Below are 23,889 nucleotides of genomic sequence, written 5' to 3' on the forward strand. Positions count from 1 at the left end.
ATTCAGTTAGGTGGTTAGCATGAAGTTGTAATTCAGTTAGGTGGTTAGTTACAAGAACACTATAAATAGTTCTCTCTTCAATTGTAAAGGCAGCTTGGTTGTTTGTAGTTCTTAATGAACATGGAGATTGGCACTCTCGAATGTGCTTAGGAGGCTGTAACCCTCGAAGTTACTGATTGCTCAATAAAAGTTCTCTCTTCCTTCTCAATTTCCATTCTTTTCTCTTTCATCTTTTATTCTTTTCTTGCTTACTCTCCATTACAGTATTGAATCCATATCAGTACTGTAACAGAAAAGTATTAAAAGGAAGAAAGTAAAGAGGATAAAGCAACTATGATTTCATGGTTATGAGAAATGGAAAAGTATTAAAAAAAGAAGGAGATAAAAATGGCCATAATTACGTGGTTTAATTATGACTAAATGTTCAATTTTTTATTTTGCGACGCTATTCAACTTGACTAATTTAATGGAATTAAAATGAATGGAAGTTTTTTTTTTTTTTTTGTTTGGTAGACAACTACCAACAATATAATAATCTCCCAATTTTCGTTTTCAAGGACAATTAGAAAAACAAAGCCTAAGAAACATTAACATAACAAGCCCATATTTTTTCTCAAAAACTTTTGGGGAGGGGACCTTTTTTGTAAAATTTTTGGGTTCTTTTTTTTTTTCTCAAAATCTTTGAGGGTGGAGGCTTTTTTGCAAAACTTTTGGAGGGGGGAGGGCAAAAGAAAAAAAAAAAAAAATAAAGAAAAGGGAAATTTACATTATATATATATAACCAAACAATGCTAAATAATCTAAAAACTATTTTAAATGGGCCAACAAATTGGCATGGCCATTGGGTTTTTGGCTCGCCGACCAAGAATGGAACCACCTCTAATGGCAGTTTAGAGGTAAAACTGCCGGAGATAGCACAAGAACCAAATTCTAAGCATTTTCCTTAGTATTTCACTTAAATTAATTAAGTAAAAAAAGTTTTCTTATCAAATTTTCTTAATTATTTAATCCATTATGAATTGGCACATTAGTTTGTAAATAACTTTGCAATAAAAATTGTAGTATCTTAAACATTTTTCTTTTCTATTGATGACAACATGTCTTATTAATGGTTTGAGTAATGCTATTTAGTAGAATGCTATATGATTATTATACAACTAAGAAGATATGACAGTAAAAATTAACCTCTAATTTTTTTTTCCTTTACAAGTACTGATTGAAAAGTTTATTTTTACTGATATATTCTCAAATTGTATGACAACTATATAATAGTGCGGTAAATAGCATTACTCTAATGGTTTCCATTAGAAAATCCAAACAAAAGTTCAACATAAAAGAGTTGTTATCATTGGCATACACTTAGCATCTTGTTTTGTGTTGTTATACCGTATACCCCTTATTTTTATGCCTTAAGGTGTTTATATTTGTTAGTGCTACAAAACCTTAGAGACCAATTAGTGATTTTCCTAATAAATTCCAATTTGTGTACATATATTTTGTCCATAGTCAAAGTTTCAAGAAAAATAAAAACATAAAAAATTGAAAAGTCCAAACCTTAGTAATCTTGTACCTTATAATATGGACATAAATTTCCTCCAAATTGAATTATATATATATATATATATATATATATATATATATATATATATATTTTCAATCCAATTCATAAAACTACCATGTGTCCTTAAAAAACATATGCTTTGTTAGTAATTGTATTAAAAAAAACCATGGGAATTGGGATATTGTGTTTAATGAACCTTGCTCATGTCATGTGTGACATGCCCATCCACCTTTGACACTTGGTGAACAACGATTATATCCACAACTACAAGCAAAACCATTTGGCCAGACACCTATCCTATTCATCAGGCCGCCGATGAGTTATTCCACGCTAGCCGTTTTAGGGAACCCATTGTTTCCGCCAAAATCAAAATCCAAAAGCTCCCCAGATAGGAAAGAAATCATTTCTCTCTTACAGAGATGCAAACACATGAACCAAGTTCAATCGCTTCACGCCAAAATCATAAGGAAGGGCCAAGAACATGACCCCTTTGTTGTCTTTGAGCTTATTCGGGTTTGCTCCAATTTCAACTCCATTGACCATGCCTCCAAGATTTTCCAGCACGCTCAAAACCCAAATGTGTACCTCTATACTGCTCTTATTGATGGGTTTGTGTTGTCTGGTTCTTACGTTGATGCAATTCGCCTTTTTTGTGAAATGGTGTATGAATCTGTCATACCCGATGCTTATGCAATCACTTCGGTCTTGAAGGCTTGTGGGTCTCAGTTGGCTTTTCAAGAAGGTAAACAAGTTCATGGGCAGGCTTTAAAACTTGGGCTGAGTTCAAACAGATTGATAAGGATGAAGCTCATGGAATTGTATGGGAAGTGTGGCGAGTTTGAGGATGCACAACAGGTTTATGCAGAAATGCCTGAAGGAGATGTTGTTGCATCAACCGTCATGATAACATGTTATTTGGATTATAAATTCATCAACGAGGCAATTGGTGTTTTCAATCGAGTTCTGGTTAGGGACACGGTTTGTTGGACGGCCATGATTGATGGGTTTGTTAGGAATGGCGAATTTAATAGAGCTTTGGAGCTATTTAGGGAAATGCAGGAGGATGATGTGAGGCCGAATGAAGTTACCATTGTTTGTGTTTTATCTGCTTGTTCACAATTGGGAGCTCTTGAGCTGGGGCGGTGGCTTCACTTTTACATAGAAAAGTATGGGATCAAGCTTAATCATGTTGTGGGTGGTGCATTGATAAGTATGTATTCAAGGTGTGGTGATATTGATGAGGCGCAGCGAGTTTTTGATGGGATGAAAGAGAGGGATGTCACTACTTATAATTCCATGATTTCAGGGCTTGCTATGCATGGGAAGAGCATTGAGGCTATCGAAATGTTTCGGGGAATGATGAAGCAAGGGATTGGACCAAACAACATTACATTCATTGGTGTGTTGAATGCATGTAGTCATGGAGGTCTAGTCGAGTTGGGATATGAGATATATCATTCCATGACTAGAGATTATGGGATTGAACCACAAATAGAACACTATGGATGCATGGTTGATCTCCTTGGTCGTGTAGGTCGGCTTGAAGAGGCTTATAACTTCATCAGAGAAATGAAAATAGCTCCAGATCATATAATTTTTGGTGCTTTACTAAGTGCTTGTAAAATGCATGGGAACACTGAAATAGGAGAATCAGTTGCAAAAATTCTAGTGGATTGTGGTCGCGCAGATTCCAGCACTTACATTCTTCTATCAAATGTCTATGCTTTGTCTGGGAGATGGAAAGAGGCTGCACAAGTAAGAGCAAAAATGGAGGAGAGCGGAATGCTAAAGGAACCAGGTTGTAGTTCGATTGAAGTGAATAATGAGATCCATGAGTTCCTTTTAGGAGACATCCGACATCCTCAAAGGGAAGTAATTTACAAAAAGTTGAAGGAGTTAAATCGTGTTTTAAAATTGGAAGGATACTTGCCATCAACAGAGATGGTTTTACATGATATGGAGGATGAGCAAAAGGAATGGGCTTTGGCAATACACAGTGAGAGGCTTGCACTAAGCTATGGGCTAATCTCAACTACCCCACATACGACGCTAAGGATTGTCAAAAATCTAAGGGTATGCAGTGATTGCCACTCCATGATCAAGCTGGTCTCTAAGATTACCAGGAGAAAGATTGTGGTGAGAGATCGTAATAGGTTCCACCATTTCGAAAATGGAGCTTGTTCTTGTGGGGATTATTGGTGAACCAAGCACAAATTCTTAATAGCTATTACAGGTACAATTTATTTCTCCTTTACTCGAGGATTTTCTAGTTGTACTTTTTCCCGTCTCTTCTCAACAGTGATGGTCATTATAGGCACAACAGCATCAATGACATAAAATTGTTATGTTCTTGTGGGTCTGAGAAATATTTCTAAAATTCAAATATTTAGGAATTAAAGAAGTAAGTAGCCTATACGATTCTTGATATAAGCTAAGTAATATCCATTGCTCAACTTGAGTATGCTAGTGCAAGAAGTAGCTTTATTCATTTGCATTGGACTAGATATTACTTTTGCAGTTTATAAGCTTTCTAGTGAATACCATATATAGGAAGGCTATTGGCGAAGTCTTTAGATTTCTTAATTCCAAGGGGTTAGTTCATGTGGTAAGGGCGTTGGTCTTAGTGGAATTTTCATTAGGTCTAAGCTAAAAGTATCACCGGATATGTGTGGAGTAGGCATTTTGTACGAATTTATGACTATTTTAGTAATGCTATTTGGATAACATCACCAGCACAAATGATAACGCATCAACATCAATATGTTGATAGACTTTTACAATTGGTGGAGGGGTCAGTTTCTTGTGGCTTCTAAACAAACATGTATACATTTATTTCACACTCCACAGAAGAATCCGAATTCCAAGCATTGACAACAACCAAGAAAGAACAATTGATATTGGGTGACATTAATTATCGCCAGTATATTTGTTAGGTTAAGCAATAACTTGGCCGATACTTTTACTAGAGGTCTCGAGAGATATTTTGATTGGGTTTGAAACCTTTCTTGTAGAATATTGGAAATCCAACCTTATGCAAACAACATCTTAATTTTTATTTTTTCTAAACAATACATGCAAGTTATCCCAATGAGTAGTTCAATTGGTTGGAGACCACACCTCATGAAACGGAGATCACTAGATTGAATTTCTCTCTCCCTTTTTTCTCTTCTTGTGTGGACATGTAAAAAATTAATAATAATAATAATAATAATAATAATACTGCTATATACTTATACAGTCATTCTATTCTTATTTTATTGGGCTATGTAACTATGTTTTAGTGTCATCGGTTCTTGTTTTAAATAAATAAATAAAATTATAAAATTAGAGGCCGAATAATATTGTTGCATCAACTCAATGATATGAATGTTTGACGAAGTGTAATAATTGTCATTTCTCTTTATGAAAATAGAAAAATTGAAACTCGTAAAATTTGGAAACATAATGGAAGAGGGGGTGGAAGAATGTTAGGTGAGCTGATTATTATGATACTGATGCCACAATCTTTTGTATGCTATGATGTCCTCAAATTATTCACATCCATGTCTTCTTTTTGGCTGAAAATTTTATTTTTCCTCTACTCAAAAGCCCTTATTTATAGAAAGTCGGTGGAAAGCTCAAACCACCATGGAGCAGAAAGTCTTGAGTTTGACTAAATATGCATGAAAAAAAGGAAAAAAAAAAAAAAAAAAAGGTGACCGTATTATGTATGTGTTCTAATTCTATATGTGTCCTAGTATTATTTATTTATTTTGTTAGTAACAGAGAAATGTGGTTTGGTTTAAGGTGGCCAGCCAGTAGACGGTTGAAAAGGTCATATGCTTATTTGATCTTTTAATATAGAGAAAGAAATAAAAGTTGGTATACACAGAAGGGCATTCAAGTCATTTTCCAGGATCAGACATTGATTGTTTCGAAAAAAATTCCACGTGTGTCCGGTCCGATATTTGGAGTCCCACCCCACCATGACGACATACTTTTTAAAACCAACAAATGAAAGCAAAAGCAAACATGAAACAACCAAAAAAGCAAAGTATTCCCCTTCCCCTCCCCTTTCTTTCTCCTCTCTCCCTCCTTTCTTCCAGGAAACAACCATAAACCCTACGATACAAGCAATAAAATAAGCAACACAAAGATCTCTCTCTCTCTCTAACTCTCTCTCATCACAGAAGAACAACAAGACTTGCAAGATTTAGCCATGGATGGGTGTCTTCCTCTTTCTCTCTCTCTCTCTCTCTCTCTCTCTAAATTTGTTTCAGTTCGAACCCATATACTATATAATTTCAATTTCCTTCTCATTTAAATGTCATTCATTTCTGACACCACATATATAGTTCTCTACTTCCCATATCTCTAAAATTCAAAATCTCAATCTGGGTTTTGTTGATTTCACACTCATTCTATCATTTTTTTTGGCAGATCGGAGTCGCCGTACCCGAAAGACGGCAGCTTCGGGAGAGTGACTTCAGGGTCAACCTCTACGACGACGACCACCAGCGTGCACGTGACCGCCCTGGACGGCCTCGTCAACGTCAACTCGCTCTTCACCATCGCCGTCTTCGTGGGGCTCTCCCTCACCACCCCTAACCAGCGCAGCCTGGAGAACAACTCTGCCTGCGACGCCGGCCCCGACGTGGCCAGGAAGCTGCTGGTCTTCGAGGTTGTCTCCTTCAGCTTCTTCCTCTTCTCCTCCCTTGTCGCCCAGGGCCTGAAGCTCGCAATCAACCTGCTCAACAGCAAGGACGTCGATGAGGCCTTCCGCGCCCACATCAACCTCAAAGTCCTCAGGCTCGGAATGATGGGCTCCGCTATCGGATCCGTCATGGGTTGCTTGTTCCTCATGCTTTCCATGATCAACGTCATCCAGATCCGGTTGGGAATGTTGTCGTGCGGGAGTAAATCCGCTGTCCATGCGGTGGCGGCTCTGCTTATCTTGGTTTCCTCTGCTCTTTTGGTTTATATTTCTACTGCCATTTATGCTTTTATGCAATGATTTTGAAATCTAACTCTATATTCTGAAATCTATAGACTATATATATAGCTCTGAGTGGTTTGGATATTCAGCTCAATTGAGCTCATTGTTGAAGTTGCATCATTTTGATTTGGGTAATTAATTAGCTTACTAATTAATGTTTGTTGCCACACATTGAGGATAAGATTAGTTTGATATGGGTGCTTGACCTGGTTCAGATTTGCTTGAACTTTATATATAGATTTTAAGATAAGATGAAAAATTTCCCAGTTGATTAGGAGTTAGGAAATGTGTTAGCTTTTATTTGGTTAATCGGCTAGATTGCTTATGTTTAGATCTGCCTAGGCTGGATACTTTGGTGCCTTTGGCCTTGGGTTAATTGATTTTAGTGGCTTTGTGTTGAACCATTTTATGTGCTAAGCTTAATCGGTGAGGGTTGGTTCCAAGTGCAGTAACATTAGGGTTATTGTAATGATAAGCATTTAATCCTTATCATTGTAAGAAAGAATTTGAGTCCCAAAGAGATTTTGGCTAGAGGTCAGAAGATTAATCTTAGGGGAAACTTCAGAAAGCTCTCTTGAATTCCAGCCAATTTGAAAAACCTCCCATGAATTTCCAAAACTCTCATTTAGGCTCCCTGAACTTTGGTTTTCTCTCACTTTGGACCCTTTTAACATTAAACTACGTCGTTTTGGGCTGGGTAGGTGTTGTAATTTTAGGACACAAAACGACGAAGTTTAATGTTAAAAGGGTCCAAAGTGAGAGAAAATCAAAGTTCAGGGGGCCTAAATGAAAGTTTTGAAAATTCAGGGGGAATTTTTCAAATTGGCTGAAAGTTCAGGGGAGCTTTATGAAATTTCCCCTTAATCTTAAGATTGCATTTAAGCCATCAAGGCAACAATTCAGATATTGCATTCTGTGGACGGCAATTCATTGATTGTTGTCTATTTCTGTCATCTATGTCTATGATCGAGCAGACAATTATTACAGGCCTTTGATGGGATTGGGGGCCCCTATTGAATAGATGGCTTAATGATCAAACAGGTGAATCTTTTCTGGAGGCCTCTCACAATTGTAAAAAATTCCTTATAATCCGAACATAAAAATTGGAAAGAAATTTCAGTCCAAACAAAATTGCCAACGTTGAATGCTTCCTGGATGTAATTGTTGTCTCTTTTGCTTCTTATGGTCAAATGTATGATATGCTTTAATGTGATCTCTTGTTTTTTGGTGGGGGGACACGTGATTTAGCAGTAGATGTGTCTTGAAACTTGAAAGAAGCCATTAAATAAAGCCTTGAAGCAAAGAAATAAGTTGTTTACAAGTGAATCCAAGTGAAAACAAGTTCAGCACGGTCAAGGCAACTCGAGGAGACAAGGGCGAGAGAATGGTATATTCTATGGCTTCCCTCCCGCTCATATCTAGTTTAGTCTACAACTATGGAGATGCTCGAAATTTGTCCTCATGGGAATAGGATCCTTATGGCATTGTAGGGCTTCATTAAATGGGGAGGATCCTATTTCCATAACAAAAGGCTAAATCCCCTAGTCCCATAACAAAAGGCTAAATCCTTAACCCAATAGCATAGTTGAAATTAGCAGAATCCTAATCCTGATGAGATGCAAGGATGACACGCACAAATCAATATTTTTTTAAGGTCATAATTTTCTTAAATTCCCTCGATCTCCAAATTGCATGTAATTTGGACCGCTCCATAAAAAAGACAAATGTGCCTAGCTTATCATCTATTTTCTTTGTAAAGCTGTCTAAATTGGATATAATTTAAACAGTTAATTCGAAGGCTAATCCAAGATGGTTGGTTGTGTCATCATGAAGCGTGCTGGCTAATCCAGGATGGTTGGTTGTGTCATCATGAAGGGTGCTGGCTAATCCAAGATGGTTGGTTGTGTCATCATGAAGGGAGCTGACCATGTTTGAAGGCTAACCCAGGATGATTGGTTGTGTCAGGATGAAGGGTGCTTACCATGTCTGATTTTAAGAGAACGAAGAAAATCTACTATAATTTGAAACTAAAGAGACAAAAAAATAATCATCACATCAAGCTTTAATATAAAAATTGATTGGAAAAAGAGTAAAAGGATAAAACGCAGATCCCACTCTCTGAATTTAGCTTCGCTCAGGCCATCATTGCAACATTTCGTGGGCCTCCAAGAGGATAGCAACACTTGGATGCTAGTTCTAGAGATCAACTACCAATAGAATGTGTAGTACCGTTTCAACTAACATTCTCTTTCATCTTCTACTTGCCTTACCTTCTTCCAGAAGTATCCCATCATCTCAATTTGCTAATTTTGCTGTATGTAGTACCGTTCAAAAAGAATGTGTACCATTATACAAAGGGAAATATCTCAAAAAAATATATATCACTACCCATAGGAACCTTGCTTATCGGCGTGCTTGAACAATAAACACGTTGGTGACATGGCACATGCCACCGTCAACCATGTTGTGCTTATTTCTCTTGTTACCTTGCTCGTAAATGGTATAGCAAGAGTTTATACATACAAAAGAGACCATGAATTTATCTCTATTTCATCAGCTCTCATATGCATTTCATTTATAATTTGGTGAGAATCAATGTTATGAATTCACATACAAATTTGTTTTAATTTGGCAGTAAGGCTTGATTAATATTTGATTAGCCTTATTAACACCATATTTTAGTAAGTTGTTTTACCTTTTTAGTGATCTTACTATTATTAGTTTTGGATAGATTTATGCTTCTTCTCTTCCCTTTTCTTTTTTTATTTTTTTATTTTTTTGATTATGTCACTACTGATAAATTCATTGATTAATGGTGGGTTTTCATCCCCAATCAATTTGTTTCTCAAAAACCTCATACATTTGAAGTTGGGGGATTTTATATGACAAGGAACTCGCCACTTTGCATACTCACCCCAGTCAGGTAAACCTCGAATCCGTGCAAAGTTTTGTACTCCCTCCACACGAATTGGGTAATACTCTAACTTTGCTAGCGGGCCAATCACAAAAAAATTGTCCGCATCAAGGGACTTCGAACCATGGGATATAATTCAAATGATAAGCATATTAATCATGCTGTTTCTGGTGATATAATTACATAAGCAATATGATTAAAATAGCATCTGAACCAAAGTTATGTGGAAAGATGAAGCAGTTGGAACCAACATTATGTGGAAAGATGCAGCAAGAAACAACATTACTTGGTCTAATAACAAAGTGAAAGTGAAAGTGAACCACACAGACTGCAGCATCAGATTGAAGACAAAACAAACATTGGAAGGAACACATAAAACAAGTTGGTCTACATTTCCCCTCCCAAAAAATGTAACCAATTAAATCTACACAAGCATACGCACATAACATAGAAACATTGTGCTGTAAGAGTTATAGATGATTGATTAAAAAAATGGTTAAAATTCTTAAAATTCGCATTTCATCAGATCCCGAGACAAAGTATATATGGACTCCTTCCACTTCAAGATGTTTCTCGACTTCATCAGCCTATCATTTTATTTCTGACTGCTTTTCCAATATAGATCCTTCCTCTATTTGTTGGAAATCTTTATGAAAGCTTAATATCAATGACAGGACAGGCTCCAATTGTTTTTGTGGAAAATAGCTTGGAATATTCTTCCGACTAAGGAGAGATTAAGTCAATTGTTTCCTTCCATTTTTGATACTTCTTGTCCTCTTTGTAAAGTGGCCACAGATTCCATGCATCATTTATTTTTCAAATGTGTTTTTGCTCGTGTTGTCTGGCGAAATTCTTTCTGGCCTTTGGACTCGACAGCTTTCAATTTCTCTTCAATGGAGGAATGGATAAATTTGATTATTTCTCCAGGCAAATATCTCGGTATCCCTCGAGAGGACTGTCATAAGTTCCAAATCTTTGCCTCTGTGGCATGTGACATCTTATGGTTCTACAGAAACAAAGCTTTTCATGACAATTCTGTCTTTGATGTTCAGAATGTCTCAGCTCATATTAATAAAATCTCTCTCGAGCATTATCAAGCTTGGTATCCAGATACACAGGTTTCAACAGAAAATTGGATTACCCCTCCAAATCTCTAGTTCAAGATTAATTTTGATATTGTCATCCGGGACTCTTTCTCATGTCAGGCAGCAGTTTGTCGTGATTCTAAAGGCCATATTATTGCAATGATCTCCCAAATCAGTTCATCATGCTCTCCAAATTTGGGAGAAGCCTTGGCAGCCCGCCTTGCGGTTTCCTTAGCATCTTCGCTTCGTCTTGATCGCTTTATACTAGAAGGAGATTCTGAAGTGGTTATTTTAGCTCTTCGTCAATTAGATTCTTCTCCAGACTGGAGGATCTCTTCTGTCATCTCTGATATTTTAGACTCTATTCTCTTTGCTTCCTCTTGGGAAGCTAGAAAGGTTCACCGAAGTGCAAACTTCTGTGCCGACTATTTGGCACGTTGGGCCGCAGCCAGATCTCATTCTGGCAGCATTCCCTTTTCCTCTTCCCCTTTCAATTCTTCTACGATTGTTAGCGGAGAGGAACATAATCTTTCTGTTTGTTTGTTGTAGTTTTGCGGGTTTGTAATATACTTATAAAAAAAAAAAAAAAAAAAATGGTTAAATTCACTTTAACCCCATGAAGTTTCAGGAGTTTTTCAATTCGAATCTCAATGTTTAAAAATTGGCAATGTACCACCCTAATGTTTCAAAAATTTTCAATTCAAACCCTCCGTTACTAATTTCTGTCTAATTGGACGGAAATTAAAGAAAAAAAAAAAGCATTGAGGGTAATTACGTAACTTCATAGATTTCCGTCCAATTTGACGAAAATTAGTAACAGAAGGTCTGAATTAAAAATTTTTAAAACAATAGGAGGGTACATTGCCAATTGTTAAACATTGAGATTCGAATTGAAAAGAGCTCAAACTTCAAGGGAATAAAGTGCATTTTCCCCTTAAAAAAAACAATATTAGGTTTTCTCCTTCCTGTGTATCGAAGCACATGTAATGAGTTTGGATGTATGAAAGTTGGAAAGACTACTAAATCAGCAACATGCAAAGAGCTAGGAGAGACTCAACAGTTTGAACAAAAATTTCACATTACAAGCTTGAAATTTATAAGAGAAAAAACAAAATAAAATCTTTTAACCAAAAAACACTAGAAAATCTTTCAGAACTTTGACTTCAATTAGGAAAGTCGAACATTAGGAAACCCTAATACCAGCAAGTTCTACTTGTGCCTATGCTGCGTTAATGGCATCAATGACATCCACCTTATCCCGACTCACTGCTTCATCCATTGGTGTCCTCTCGTAGCTGAACATAACCCGGCACCACGATGGTTTATGATTTAAAACAAAAGAAGAAAAAAAAAAAAAACATGTTCATATTAAAAAGGCTTTCTGAGTTTAAGTAAGAGGTTAGAAATAACAGACCTGTTTAAAACACTCACATTTGCACCTGCCAAGATCAGTTTCTTAACCACCTGAGAAAAACAAACATTAGTCAAAGATCTTCAATATTGCATTACATTTGCCAGACATAGGGAATGTGATAATTACCTCAATATGCCCATTGAGGCAAGCCCAATGAAGAGGTGTATTCTTCTCCTCATTGAAAGCATTAAGGTCCTGCTCAGACAAAAGTCCCAAAAACTATTTAACATTTATGCAAGTAATTTAACAATCATAACCCACAGTAAGAGCAGGAAATCCAAGTAACCAGTCCTTTGTAAGAATTTAGGAAATTGGAAAACAATGATTAAGAATATATTAAGCTCCATGGCAGACATGGAATGTTCTTTATTGGAAATTTTACAAACTTGCCTAATGGATTATGAACCCATGATCTTACCCTCCATCCCATTCTCATGGGGAGCTAAAATTCATTTGCACAAAAGGGTTAAGGAAATACCAAAAATATGCTAGTCAAGGTTGGAATGGGGTTATAAATCTGAAAAATTTAAGACTAAGGATTCCCAACAGTACTTGGAAAGGTTTTGGTCATCAAAAGAGGAAGAAAATTAGAAGTAAAATAACCATTACACTCTGCATATACTCGGAAAAGTTTTGGTCTTTTGGCGATCAGATGATGCACTCAACTAACATTCAGAACACGGAAGGCGGAAGCTGTTTAAACAAGCACATATTTCAAAAGTGAATATCTACTCTGATAAATCCGGCAAGTTTAAATGGTCAAGATCCTGTCGCCTTAATTTGTACTACCTAGCCAACCAAGCACCAGATGTTTTTCTTTTCTATATTTTACATCAAAGCTGCAACTTAGGAATCAGAGGTTGAGAACATAGGGTAATATAAGCACAGATAATTTCTGCGAAACAATATGTTAACAAATTGCTAAAACAAACAGAGTTAAAACAATTTTGTTTTTGAGCTAAAAAATGTAGAGAGTTTTTGTAGGATATGGCAGCCAAGAATTAGCTTGAAGATAAAGGGTTGAACCAAAAACACCAACAAGTTAAGCATAATGAACACATCAAAAGACAAAACTTGTAATTTACCAACTATCAAATGTCAGTCCATTGAGGATTTTTAAAGTATGGAAATGATAAACAAAAGAAAAAAAATTAGTAAGATGGCTTACTTACCACTCCTCTGTTGACAAGATATTCTACGATGTCAAGATGCCCATTAGCTGCAGCCATATGAAGTACTGCAATCAAATATCAGCAGGACTTGGGTCAAGCATAGATAGATCCTTGATTAGCAGAATAGGACAGCTTCATCGTTAACAAAGGATACAGTAAGAGTATCATGGCAAACAAAGTTTTGAAATTCAACCTAGAATAAAAGGGAAATTTTACCAAAATCTGAAGGAAAATAGTAGAAAACCTTAACCTGAAAAGATAATTCTTAAACTTAAGCACTAACATGACAATGTTAAATAAGGCAGTTTCATTCAAATAACATCCAATTAGGCCAAAGCATACTTGAAATTTACACTTAATCAAAGTACAATTTATACTCACTATGTTTAGTTCAACAGTCTTTACTCTCCAAAGATCACAACAGTCTTTTTCTCCAAAACTATTATTTCTCAATCTCTTGGCAAATAAAGGACAATCTCCTATTTCTCAGGAATCCATAGCAATAGGATCCCAAAAATATCATTTATCATACTCACTGTTAAGTGTCAGCATTTAAAGTTTGGGCTACTCGCACCTGAAAGAGGAGGAGGGGGAAGGGGGCTCACTTGCTCTCTCAGATCTTGTCATATTTCCTATACCAAATTTTCATCACAAAAGGTAAAATGCCACTAGGTGCTTCCAAGACCAGTGATGTCAATCAAAGTAAATATTGCACGGATCCAATCCATTAGACATCTTTATGCTAGTATTTTGGCCATCATAAAACTTAGTTCATCACCCCATTGACTAATAAAGACTTCAAACCTATTACAAATCTCTCGAAAGATGTAAAAAAAATTCAAAACCCAAAACAGCCTTTCAAATATCACACTTATGGCCCCATTCTATAGCTAAATCAGAAGAAATGCAATCACTGCAAATCTTTCAAAAAGCTCAAGAGGACATCGTCAAGATCTGGAACCCTAGCCTCTTCATTATAGCAGAGGAAGCACGTAGCAGGGGTTTATCTTATCTCTTCCAAAAAGAAGGCCTTGTGGGATTTTACGAATGTGGAAGATCATCTCTCTTCATAACTCATTTGTCATATTCGGACAAGAAGTTAACAACCAATATTCCAGAATCAAGACTTGAAACCTTTTCAGAATGAATACGATTCCGTAAATCATGCACCTATTAAATGCCAAAGTTTACAATGAATAACCTGTAAACAAGAACTAGCACCTGGATGGTTCAGAAACCTTCTTCTTTTTTTTTTCTTTTTTTTTTTTGGACGATTTTAGCTTTGGAATGACCACATAAAAAAGGGGCCAATGACGCCAAACTTAGGCCAGGTGACATATAATAAAATTGTCAACCCAAAATACACTTTGGCACAAAATGTTTTGTTATCAATTTCTTAAGCTTGAGTAATAAAATATATAAAGGGAAAAAAAAAACACTCTCCTTTCTGAAATTTGCTTAAGTTTTCACTCTTTTTCTCAAACAATAAGGTAGTGGACATATTTTTATTTTTTCAATCTCTATCTATAAATATGTTATATACATGTCATGCATCTAAAATCCAAAATTGTGCAATGTGAAATTTATGCCCCTCCAATTGCACATCGGTACATTAAGAACATATTTACCTAATCCACAGATTTCATTTCATAAGGGCATGAATCAACTTAAACTATGCAGTCTCAACTTTCTTTTTGAGAAAAATGCATAATTTGGGAAATGAGGAGCTCAAGCTCAAAGCAAACTCCTTACTTATATTAGCAACCACCATGTTATAGCTATACCAGTAGATTGTGTTGACTTTCCAACTTTATTGTCAAATCCACTGAAATTCTTTGAATAGCATCAACTTCAAGCAGAACAACGATCCCCACTAAATCATTTGATTCATGTGATTTCTAGGGTATGGATTTGCCTTCACTTGGAAGGAAAATATGTGTTACCTATTTCCTGAAGCAAATTTGAGGAAAAAAATTAAAATCTAGAAACTGGCAACACTAGGCATAATTTCAGAGATTGTAACAGAATGTTCATACGTTCAATCTAGATCTTTAAGGAACTCATTGCTGACAATTTGGAAGCTTGTTAACACATGTCGGCCGCCAACAAACTCATGGCACACTGCAAGTACCGAAACAGGTTTCTTCAGCTCACTAAAATCCTATTGAAGTTTAGAATTCTAAGCACCAAAGCCTCAGAATGTTAGAATATCAATTTAAATAATTAAGATCAGCTTAACCTTATGGAATAATTGAGAGTGCAGATCACGACAATTTACCCATTTCAGTTAAATATTTCATGTGTTGAGTTTCACTACTTGACAGAGAGTTTGAACTCACAAGTGAAAATAAATGTTAAAATATTAATGTAAATGATTGAGTCCAACCGTTTTCCATAAGTTTAAGCTTTTGGGATAACAAAAACAACCTAAGAATGAAATCCTTCAACCTGAGTAAAACGATAATCAAAATTCTTTCTTTCTTGCAAAAAATTTCTCTATTTTTACCCAATAAAACACAGGTTTCTCTCCAAAGACATTGTTGTCTGCTGGAACAAAGCAACGAGAAATAGAGAGGCAAAAACTACGTAATAAGGCTATAACCTGTTCGGCCAAGTGAGTCCTTGGAATCAAGAAGAACGCCGGCGGTGGCTAGGCTTACGACGTCGTCGAGATCATCGTATCTAGCAGCCTGTGAAAGGGATAGAGAAACGAGAAGTGCAATTTTAAGTACTCCAAATAAATTCAACCAGAAGCAATGGAAGTGGTGTTGTACCTCAAGCAAGGCCTCCACATGCTCCGGTGTCGTTTCAGCAGGCGTCTGCTCTGCTGTGTTTGCCTCCGTCCCCATCTATCCCTAGGTCCTGAATTTTCAAAGTAGACAGGGTTTACTAATTACAAAAAAATTCTTGAGAAAAAGGTTGAGTTTATAATGAATTGATTAGTTAAAAGTAGATTTATTTATGTTTTTAGGGTTTTTATTTTAACAGCAACAAAAATTAGAAGAAAAAAAAAACGAAATATAAGCAAATCAACAGAAATATCCGATCCAAACATACTTATAGTACCTCACTGCTTTAGAAAAAAATTAGGAAGGTGAAAGTCGATCAAGAATGCAACCAACAAAGCTAGTGATTGGTGGAAGAGGAATTAGCATACCGACTCGCCTTCTTCCTCCCCCTTTTTATTCCAATGGATACTTTTTTTTTTTTTTTTAGGAAGTTTTACAACAAACAAGATAATTCTGAATTGATATAAGACCTAATGCCTAATTCTAATAAAACAAGTATCATTTTTTGTTGAACTCCAATTCGTATTGTTCATAGAATGAGGGCTTTGTTGTTGTCCCACATGACTCGAGGGAGAGATTGTGTTTCTTTTTTCTTTTTTGAAACCCCACCAAAAATCTTTAAACATTTTTTCCAAAGAGGAACAGATAGTTTTGGGGAGGAGGAGGAAGGGAAGCATCCATTGACTTAATAAAAGTGGTGCAACCAGCTTGGGAGAGGACTTTTGATTTCCTACACGAAATCCTGTTTTGAAAGAGAGTTAGCAAGTCGTCAAACAAATTTTTTTTGGATTTGTGGAAAAGGAAAGGAAGACCGAGATGTTTGGTTTTGGAGGAGGATGTGTTGAGGTTGAAGATGTTTTGGACAGCTACAGACGAATGTGGCCTTGTATTTTTGAGAGAGAGAGAGAGAGAGAGAGAGAGAGAGATTGGTAAAAGATAAAAAATTTTACCAAAACCAAGTAAATAGATCACACGTAAAGGAAAAAGGTCAAATTAATTCACCAAACCAAGAAATTTTACCAAAAACACGTAAATAGATCACTGCGAAAAGGAACAGCTCAAATTAATTCACCAAACCATATCCCCCACTTATCAAGTAGGATAGATTACCAAAATTTTGCTACGTGCATTAATAAATTTCAATTGCGCAAGGTAAACTAGAAGAATTTCAAAATCCGGAAGTGAACAGAAAGAAAAATGATTTAAAACAAGAAAACTTAGACAAATCTTAGCCATTCAATAATACTAATTAACTTGATTTGCATAGCCGGTCAAATATAATTGCATATCACAAACATTAAGTTAAACATAATTAAGTTAATTTCCGTATGCATACATGTGTAGTTCGCTAACCTACAAACCCACAATCTAAAACTGGATTCCGTGAAAGCGTAAGGATTACCTAAAATTAACTCACATTCTCTACAAGGAATGTCAAAGTAAGTCAGGGAAAAAATTTAACATTGGAAAGCATCTCTGAGTGCGGTCTCCAATTCTTTTGCTATAAGAGGATTCTCCCTCCAAGTATTTATAAAGTTTAGTTTTACCAAGTCTAGAATGTGAAACTTGGAATGGAGGTCTCCATTTTAATGATTCTAATTGGCCTACACAAGTAGCCCAAGAGAATGAGAGATTGCTTGTTTGGAGGCCTTGCAACCACATTTTGACTTAATTTTCACTCGCCTACGTAAGTTGTCCAAGGGAATTGGGGACTATTGGAGTGGAAGCTCATGGCCTACACGCCAGGGACCTCCATTGACCTAGTATCCCACCACACTACCTTCAAAGCCTCCAAGATGGAACCCCTTCGTGCTCGGGCTTTCCGACAAGCGAGTGAGGTCCATTGGCTTAGACACAACCTTCGAGTCCTCCAAGAGGGAACCCATATGTGCTCCGATTTGCCAACAAGTTAACGAGGTTCATGCACACACATTCAAAAGAAAGAGAAATGATTCATTTTCTCTTCTAGTGTTTCTCTCGTCCTCTTAATTTTTAAAATAACTATTGAATCTGTGGGACCTAAGTGTAAAACCTATATGAGCCTCATAATTCCAATGGTAATTTTGAAAATTAGGAGGATGGATGAGTGTATAACACGTCACCAAAAGAAAACCCCTTACAAGGCAACAAATCCCTCATATTAATGACATGGAGAATGTGCATGAGAACAGAAGCCCCCTCACCAAGAAAAGAAAGCTTGCTAAAAGGAAAGGGTCCTAAGGATGAAAAAGAGAAAATTGACGACACTTCATTCCAATCATATATCCAATACTTCATAAATATAACCAAAATTTAGAAATAACTTTTCAACGTTGATAGTTCTTGGACGATACTTTCAAGAGGTAGGACACACCATGAGTGATAAGATACAAAAAGAGCATTTAATTATGCTGAATTTCATAACGTACAACACTCTTTTAAGTATTCTGTGATGATCCAAATTTTTTCATTCTAAGTCCCACTAGAGCATGCTAATCAGCAGACTGGATCTAAATGCATAGTAAAGGGGAAGGGGAAAATTGGGAAGCGTACAAAAAAGCCTAACATATTATTAGCAAAAGAAGTTTTTGGCAACAATCATGATGCACGAAAGATGTTAAACACACATCATCTCAAAGAGGCACTCATGTCACAAAGGATCATAAACGGCAAGTTCCCCATTTATGTACCAATCCGCCCTGATACAAGCATCTTATCTAGTTGGCTTTCTTTCGCTTTATGGAAGGCTTCTCAGTCTGCAGTTTCAGACTAGAGGGACTTTTCAATTGTTCAGTTCCAGGCTCTTCAGGCAAAGTAGTTAGCAGAAATTTCTTGCTCGATCCAATATGGTTGCAGAGCAGCTTCAGCATCTTCCTCCCCCTCATCCATTTGAGCATTAGCTTCAGATGTGTCTTGCTGTTCAATCCACTAACACCAGATTCCTGTTATGAAAAATCAAACCCAATCAATACAATAAAGCTTATACAAATGCAGATATAGTTTTGTGGTGCAACATCAAATTTCAAGAACAAGTAATGTTGTAGCAGAGATGGTCTACTTATCCTAAGTTTCCCTCCATTAACATGCACAATCTAATGCTAGAAACAAGAATATTCCATGATGTATTTCAGGAAACAACAACCGTACTGGCTTTAGTACATGAAGAACACGACCAGTGTCCACTAATTCAAAGGCCTGTCCATGCAAGCATAGGTAAATAATTTGGAGAAGAGTAAGGTTAGAAAGTTAACTTAGATTATAGAAGTGTCATAACCTTTAACATAGGTTACATATATCCTTTATAATCATAACTTGAACTTTACTAAAAGAGCAAGTCTTGATGTCATATTTTGGCTCTGGCATTAACTAAGAAAAAATATAATGACTAAAGAAGGTTGCAATCAGCATTACTCTAGAAGGAAGGAAGGACACTTTGATCTTGACGGTTAGACAATGTTCAAAAAGTAGTAAAATTACGCATATAGACAACGATTTAAGAAAAATACTGGAGAAAGGTGAAAAAATAATTTATTGAAGAAGAAGAAATGCTCATGTACACGAAAATTATACAAAAGAAGCAACCACCCTACTGGGTCGAGAATCTAAAATGTTAACAAAATTACAAGGTTGAAAGATAGATGAGAAACTAGGAGCAAAAGAAACAGATCAATCTAAAAGGGAGCTCAAGAATGAGGTTTTTTTGATAAATAAACGAAATATCATTAAAAACGTAAGGTGCCCCAGGTACATGTAGAGTATAAAAAGAAGCTACCTAGAAATTATTGGCAACAAGAACAAGAACAAGAAACTCAAGATAACTATTCACTAAAAAGATGAAACATTACGCAGCTGTCCAAAAATAAAAAGTGTTGAAGAAAAAAGATTTCAACTACTCTAATGCCATCTAATCTTGCAGTCCTCAAAACATTTATCATTCATTTCCCTCCAAAGGCACCACAAAAGACACAATGGCACTATTTTCCATACAACAGCACTTCGTGTGCTGCCAGTAGTTCATCAACAAGCAAACACATCAACTACTCGTCTAAGCATAACCCAAGATAACCCGAACCGATTAGAGAAAACATTCCATATAGCACAAGCAACCTCACAATGAAGGAGAAAGTGGTTCAAAGACTTCCCATTCTTTTTGCACATGACACACCAATCAACCACAATGACGTGCCGTTTTCGGAGATTGTCTATAATAAGGATCTTCCCTCGAGCCACCGACCATACAAAAAAATCCACCCTCAAAGGAGCCTTAGTCTTCTAAACACTTTTTCAAGGAATCATATACCATCGTGACAATCCAAGACACTATAGAAGGATTTAACACTAAACAACCCTTTTTTGGAAAGGACCCACCACAACATGTCTTCCCCTTCCCTTATCAATCTAAATAAATACAACCTATAGAAAGAGGCTTTTAATTGCAGCACATTAGACTTGCGGTCTTCAAAAAGACGTCTATCTCTTTCTCTCCAAATGCTCCACATAAGTAAAGAAGGGATGACTTTCCATATGGTCTCTTTAAGATGTCTCCGCCCTTGCGACTTCCAACATTAAAGTAACGAGTAATGCTCAACATTCCCCTTGTATCTCCCCAAAACTAACGTGGCTTTTAAAATTACAATTGGATCAAAATTCAATAGTGGTCTACTACAAATTTAATGGTGATTTTAAAAGGCACATCAATTTTGGGGGAACACAAGGGGACGTTTAGCATTACTCTAAAGCAACTCTAGAATATTGCCTTGCATGACCCACGAGACCCCAAATAAAATAAAAACCAAGTGCCATGAGATTCCCTATCTCCTCAGGTTGTCAATCGTAAGGATTTTACCCAAAGTCGTTGTCCAAGTAAAGAAAGCAATACGAGGTGGAGCCTTCCCCTTCCAAACACCCTTCAAAGGAAAAGGAGAAGACTCTCCAAATTGTAACGTATTGTAATAGAACTTCACTTCAAACCTGTGATTACGAGTTGGGAACCATAACATTGTATTTGTCTCTCTTGAAGAGGTTTTCGAAGAGTATAAGTGATTAAGGAATGGAACTAGAGACTCAAGCTCCCAATCTTGGACCGCCCTGAGAAAACTCAGGTTCCAATGAACATAGGAGTCAAAAGAGTCCAAGTAAACAGACACTAAAGCCTCTTTGTCCCAAGCTATAGAGAAGAGTTCTTGGAATAAGGACTTGAGATTTGCTTCTCTACACCACACATCATCCCAGAAACAAAGGTGAGATTCATCCCCTGCCCTATAAGCGACCAAGTTCAAGAACCACCCCAAGCCATTCTTAATATTTCTCCAAAGACCTACTTATCAAAAAAAATATATATTTCTCCAAAGACCCACCCCATATGGTGCTCAAATTTCCTCAGAACACTAGCCCCTTCTCTAGATCCCGTACTTTTCAACAATTACTTGTCTCCATAAAGAATTTTTTTCCTGAGCAAATCTCCAAAGCCATTTAAAGCTTTATTAAACAACCTGAAATTTTTCACACCCAACCCTTCGCTTGGGGGAGCAAACAGTCTTCCAATTAACTAGTTGGAGCTTATGATACCCAAAAAAAGTCCCATTGAATGCAGTCCAATCTTCTAGCTATACTGGCTGGTAAGGGGAAAAGGGACAAGAAATACGTAGGCAGGCTGAAGAGCGTGCTCTTGATAAGGGTAAGACAACCACCATGAGACAAATAGATCTTCTTCCAACTGGCCAATCTTCTTTCCATTTTCTCCACTACCCCATCCCAAATTGCTTTTGACTTGACAAGAGCACCCAAGGGGAGACCCAGATATTTCAATGGCAATGAAAAAATGCTATGAATTTTGATTTTATCTTTTTATTGTAAACTGATGACAAATTAGTTTGTGTGACATATAGAGTCTATTTTTGGATTGTTAATATATGATATAAAGTTCAAAATATTGATAATTAAATTAAGTCTAATATCAAAATTTACATTTATGATTAACATGAAACAAAATTTCGTATGATTCAAAACAGGATTCGAAATAGCTAAATGGCAAAGAAAGAAAAAAGTGGAACCTGGGCGTGAATCCAAGTGTTGGAGACAGTGAGAGGGCCGCGTTGCTTGATAACATGGTAGAGGTCTTGAGCAATGGAAGAGGCCTCTTGAGGGGTCACCTTCGGGTTGATTTTTCTCAGATTCTCCGCGCGCGTCCGTGAGAAATGCCTCACGAATGTACAAACAGCAACCATTGTGCCAAAACCTAGACTCCAAGTGAACAGAAAGAAAAATGATTTAAAACAAGAAAACTTAGACAAATCTTAGCCATTCAATAATACTAATTAACTTGATTTGCATAACCAGTCAAATATAATTGCATATCACAAACATTAAGTTAAACATAATTAAGTTAATTTCCGTAACCTACAAACCCACAATCTAAAACTGGATTCCGTGAAAGGGTAAGGATTACCGAAAATTAACTCACATTCTCTACAGTGATTACCGCTCGAGAAATCAATTCCTATTCTTTCCTACGTATACAAGCCTCAGGATCAAATAAGAAAATTAAAATAATCAACATCCAACCACCTCTTAATACTAATTTAGATATTGATTATATCAACAAAAACAGATTCGCTTTGATAGCCTAATTCATCTGCGTGCTCTGTCAACCAAACTTCATTGATAAACACCATTAATAACCCCAAGAGTTGTTCCACAACATCACGTAACTTTGACGCAAGAAATATAACAGAGAGAGACAGATAAAACCTGTGCGTTTCGTCGTCAGTGGGAGAGAGGGAAGATGGATTTTGACAGTGGGTTGGGGTTTTGAAATTTGGGGATTTTGACGGTGGGTAGCTCGTCGCCGGAGATGTGGGTGGCTCGTCGTCAGCAGTGGTTGGAGTTCGTGGTCTCCGGTGGCCGGCCGTCGGTGAGGGCTGAGAGAGAGGCACTCAGAGTGAATTGAACGTGGTGACGGCCTGTCAAGTAGAGACGGGGGAAGAGAGGTTTTAGTTCTACAGACACAGAAACTGAGAGGGAGAGAGAGCTTTTTGAAATGAAGCCCGGTCCAATAAGGGGAAAAATATTGGGCTACATGACACTTAAGCAAAAGGCCCACCATTTTGAAGCAATGAAGCCCATATAATTAATTACCATTTTTTATTATTTTTTTATTTTCTCATGAACGTTACCATTTTTTATTATTTTTTTATTTTCTCATGAACGCTGTTGAAGTTTATACTACATTTGAAGAGCTTGCTTATGGACAAAGTTTTCCTTCAAACTGGGTTGGAGGAATTTCTTTCAATCTAATCTATAAAAGTGACACGTGTCCCATGAACATGTGAGATGCACATGTTTTTTTAATAGTAAGGACAAAGTTGAAATAAATTTTATAAAAAACTCATGTGCATCTCACATATTATTAAAAAAAGAGACACATGTCACTTTTATAGAGTAGGTTGAAAGAAATTCCTCCAACCCAGTTTGGAGGAAAACTTTGTCCCTTGCTTATGGTACTTCTCATGTGCACCGTTTGAAGTTTATACTACATTTGAAGAGTAAATAAAGATGGAGAAAAGAATATAATACTTACGAAAGTATTATGTTACATGTATGATAACCAACAATAATATACAAACAATTGTATATTCTTCCAACTAGCCAATCTTCTTTCCATTTTCTCCACTACCCCATCCCGAATTGCTTTTGACTTGACAAGATATTTCAATGGCAAGGAAGAAATGCTATGAATTTTGATTTTATCCTTTTTATTGTAAACTGATGACAAATTAGTTTGTGTGAGATATAGTCTATTTCTAGATTGTTAATATATGATATAAAGTTCAAAATATTGATAATTAAATTAAGTCTAATATCAAAATTTAGATTTATGATTAACATGAAACAAAATTTCATATGATTCAAAACAGGATTCGAAATAGCTAAATGGCAAAGAAAGAAAAAAGTGAAACCTAGGCATGATCCAAGCATTGGAGACGGTAAGACGGCCGCGT

The 23,889-nt window shown here is 36.4% G+C and overlaps 4 protein-coding genes across 5 annotated transcripts; 2 read left to right on the top strand and 2 right to left on the bottom strand.

Moving 5' to 3' along the window:
- Positions 1 to 1,876: 1,876 nt before the first annotated feature.
- On the top strand, positions 1,877 to 6,068 carry OTP80 (Tetratricopeptide repeat (TPR)-like superfamily protein). Its single transcript, XM_059578908.2, has 2 exons — positions 1,877 to 3,794; positions 5,981 to 6,068. Exon 1 carries the CDS (start codon positions 1,877 to 1,879, stop codon positions 3,761 to 3,763), a length of 1,887 nt encoding a protein of 628 aa, XP_059434891.2. The 3' UTR covers positions 3,764 to 3,794; positions 5,981 to 6,068.
- Positions 5,559 to 6,620, top strand: LOC132167869 (maternal effect embryo arrest protein). The gene is made up of 2 exons (XM_059578907.2): positions 5,559 to 5,767; positions 5,981 to 6,620. Exons 1-2 carry the CDS (start codon positions 5,760 to 5,762, stop codon positions 6,552 to 6,554), a joined length of 582 nt encoding a protein of 193 aa, XP_059434890.1. The 5' UTR covers positions 5,559 to 5,759; the 3' UTR covers positions 6,555 to 6,620.
- Positions 6,621 to 11,474: 4,854 nt separating this feature from the next.
- LOC132168054 (uncharacterized) lies at positions 11,475 to 16,793 on the bottom strand. Of its 2 annotated transcripts, none has more exons than XM_059579123.2 (7): positions 16,188 to 16,793; positions 15,896 to 15,983; positions 15,724 to 15,811; positions 13,122 to 13,168; positions 12,076 to 12,144; positions 11,950 to 11,999; positions 11,475 to 11,830 (listed from the first exon to the last, which is right to left on the bottom strand). In XM_059579123.2, the coding sequence occupies exons 2-7, from the start codon at positions 15,968 to 15,970 to the stop codon at positions 11,755 to 11,757; spliced, it is 405 nt and encodes a 134-aa protein (XP_059435106.1). In that variant the 5' UTR covers positions 15,971 to 15,983; positions 16,188 to 16,793; the 3' UTR covers positions 11,475 to 11,754. The 2 variants fall into 2 exon arrangements, with proteins under 2 accessions (XP_059435106.1, XP_059435105.1); XM_059579122.2 differs by having other exon boundaries at positions 13,122 to 13,186; positions 16,188 to 16,782.
- A 1,646-nt stretch (positions 16,794 to 18,439) lies between these two features.
- On the bottom strand, positions 18,440 to 22,905 carry LOC132167887 (uncharacterized). Its single transcript, XM_059578924.2, has 3 exons — positions 22,640 to 22,905; positions 21,943 to 22,127; positions 18,440 to 18,831 (listed from the first exon to the last, which is right to left on the bottom strand). Exons 2-3 carry the CDS (start codon positions 22,114 to 22,116, stop codon positions 18,607 to 18,609), a joined length of 399 nt encoding a protein of 132 aa, XP_059434907.2. The 5' UTR covers positions 22,117 to 22,127; positions 22,640 to 22,905; the 3' UTR covers positions 18,440 to 18,606.
- Positions 22,906 to 23,889: the final 984 nt, after the last annotated feature.

The sequence above is a fragment of the Corylus avellana genome, chromosome 2, assembly GCF_965113065.1.
Source record: "Corylus avellana chromosome 2, dhCorAvel1.hap1.2, whole genome shotgun sequence".
Classification (NCBI taxonomy): domain Eukaryota; kingdom Viridiplantae; phylum Streptophyta; class Magnoliopsida; order Fagales; family Betulaceae; genus Corylus; species Corylus avellana.

What these genes read in the sequence shown, in the direction of transcription:
- LOC132167887 (XM_059578924.2), bottom strand. Translation starts at nt 22,116, where the DNA reads ATGGTTGCTGTTTGTACATTCGTGAGGCATTTCTCACGGACGCGCGCG. An exon ending in ACACTTGGATTCACGCCCAG is followed by an intron (nt 18,832 to 21,942) that starts GTTCCACTTTTT and finishes TTTTCATAACAG; the next exon opens with GAATCTGGTGTTAGTGGATT.
- LOC132168054 (XM_059579122.2), bottom strand. Translation starts at nt 15,970, where the DNA reads ATGGGGACGGAGGCAAACACAGCAGAGCAGACGCCTGCTGAAACGACA. An exon ending in ATCTTGTCAACAGAGGAGTG is followed by an intron (nt 12,145 to 13,121) that starts GTAAGTAAGCCA and finishes TTGTCTGAGCAG; the next exon opens with GACCTTAATGCTTTCAATGA. An exon ending in GCCTCAATGGGCATATTGAG is followed by an intron (nt 12,000 to 12,075) that starts GTAATTATCACA and finishes TGTTTTTCTCAG; the next exon opens with GTGGTTAAGAAACTGATCTT.
- OTP80 (XM_059578908.2), top strand. Translation starts at nt 1,877, where the DNA reads ATGAGTTATTCCACGCTAGCCGTTTTAGGGAACCCATTGTTTCCGCCA.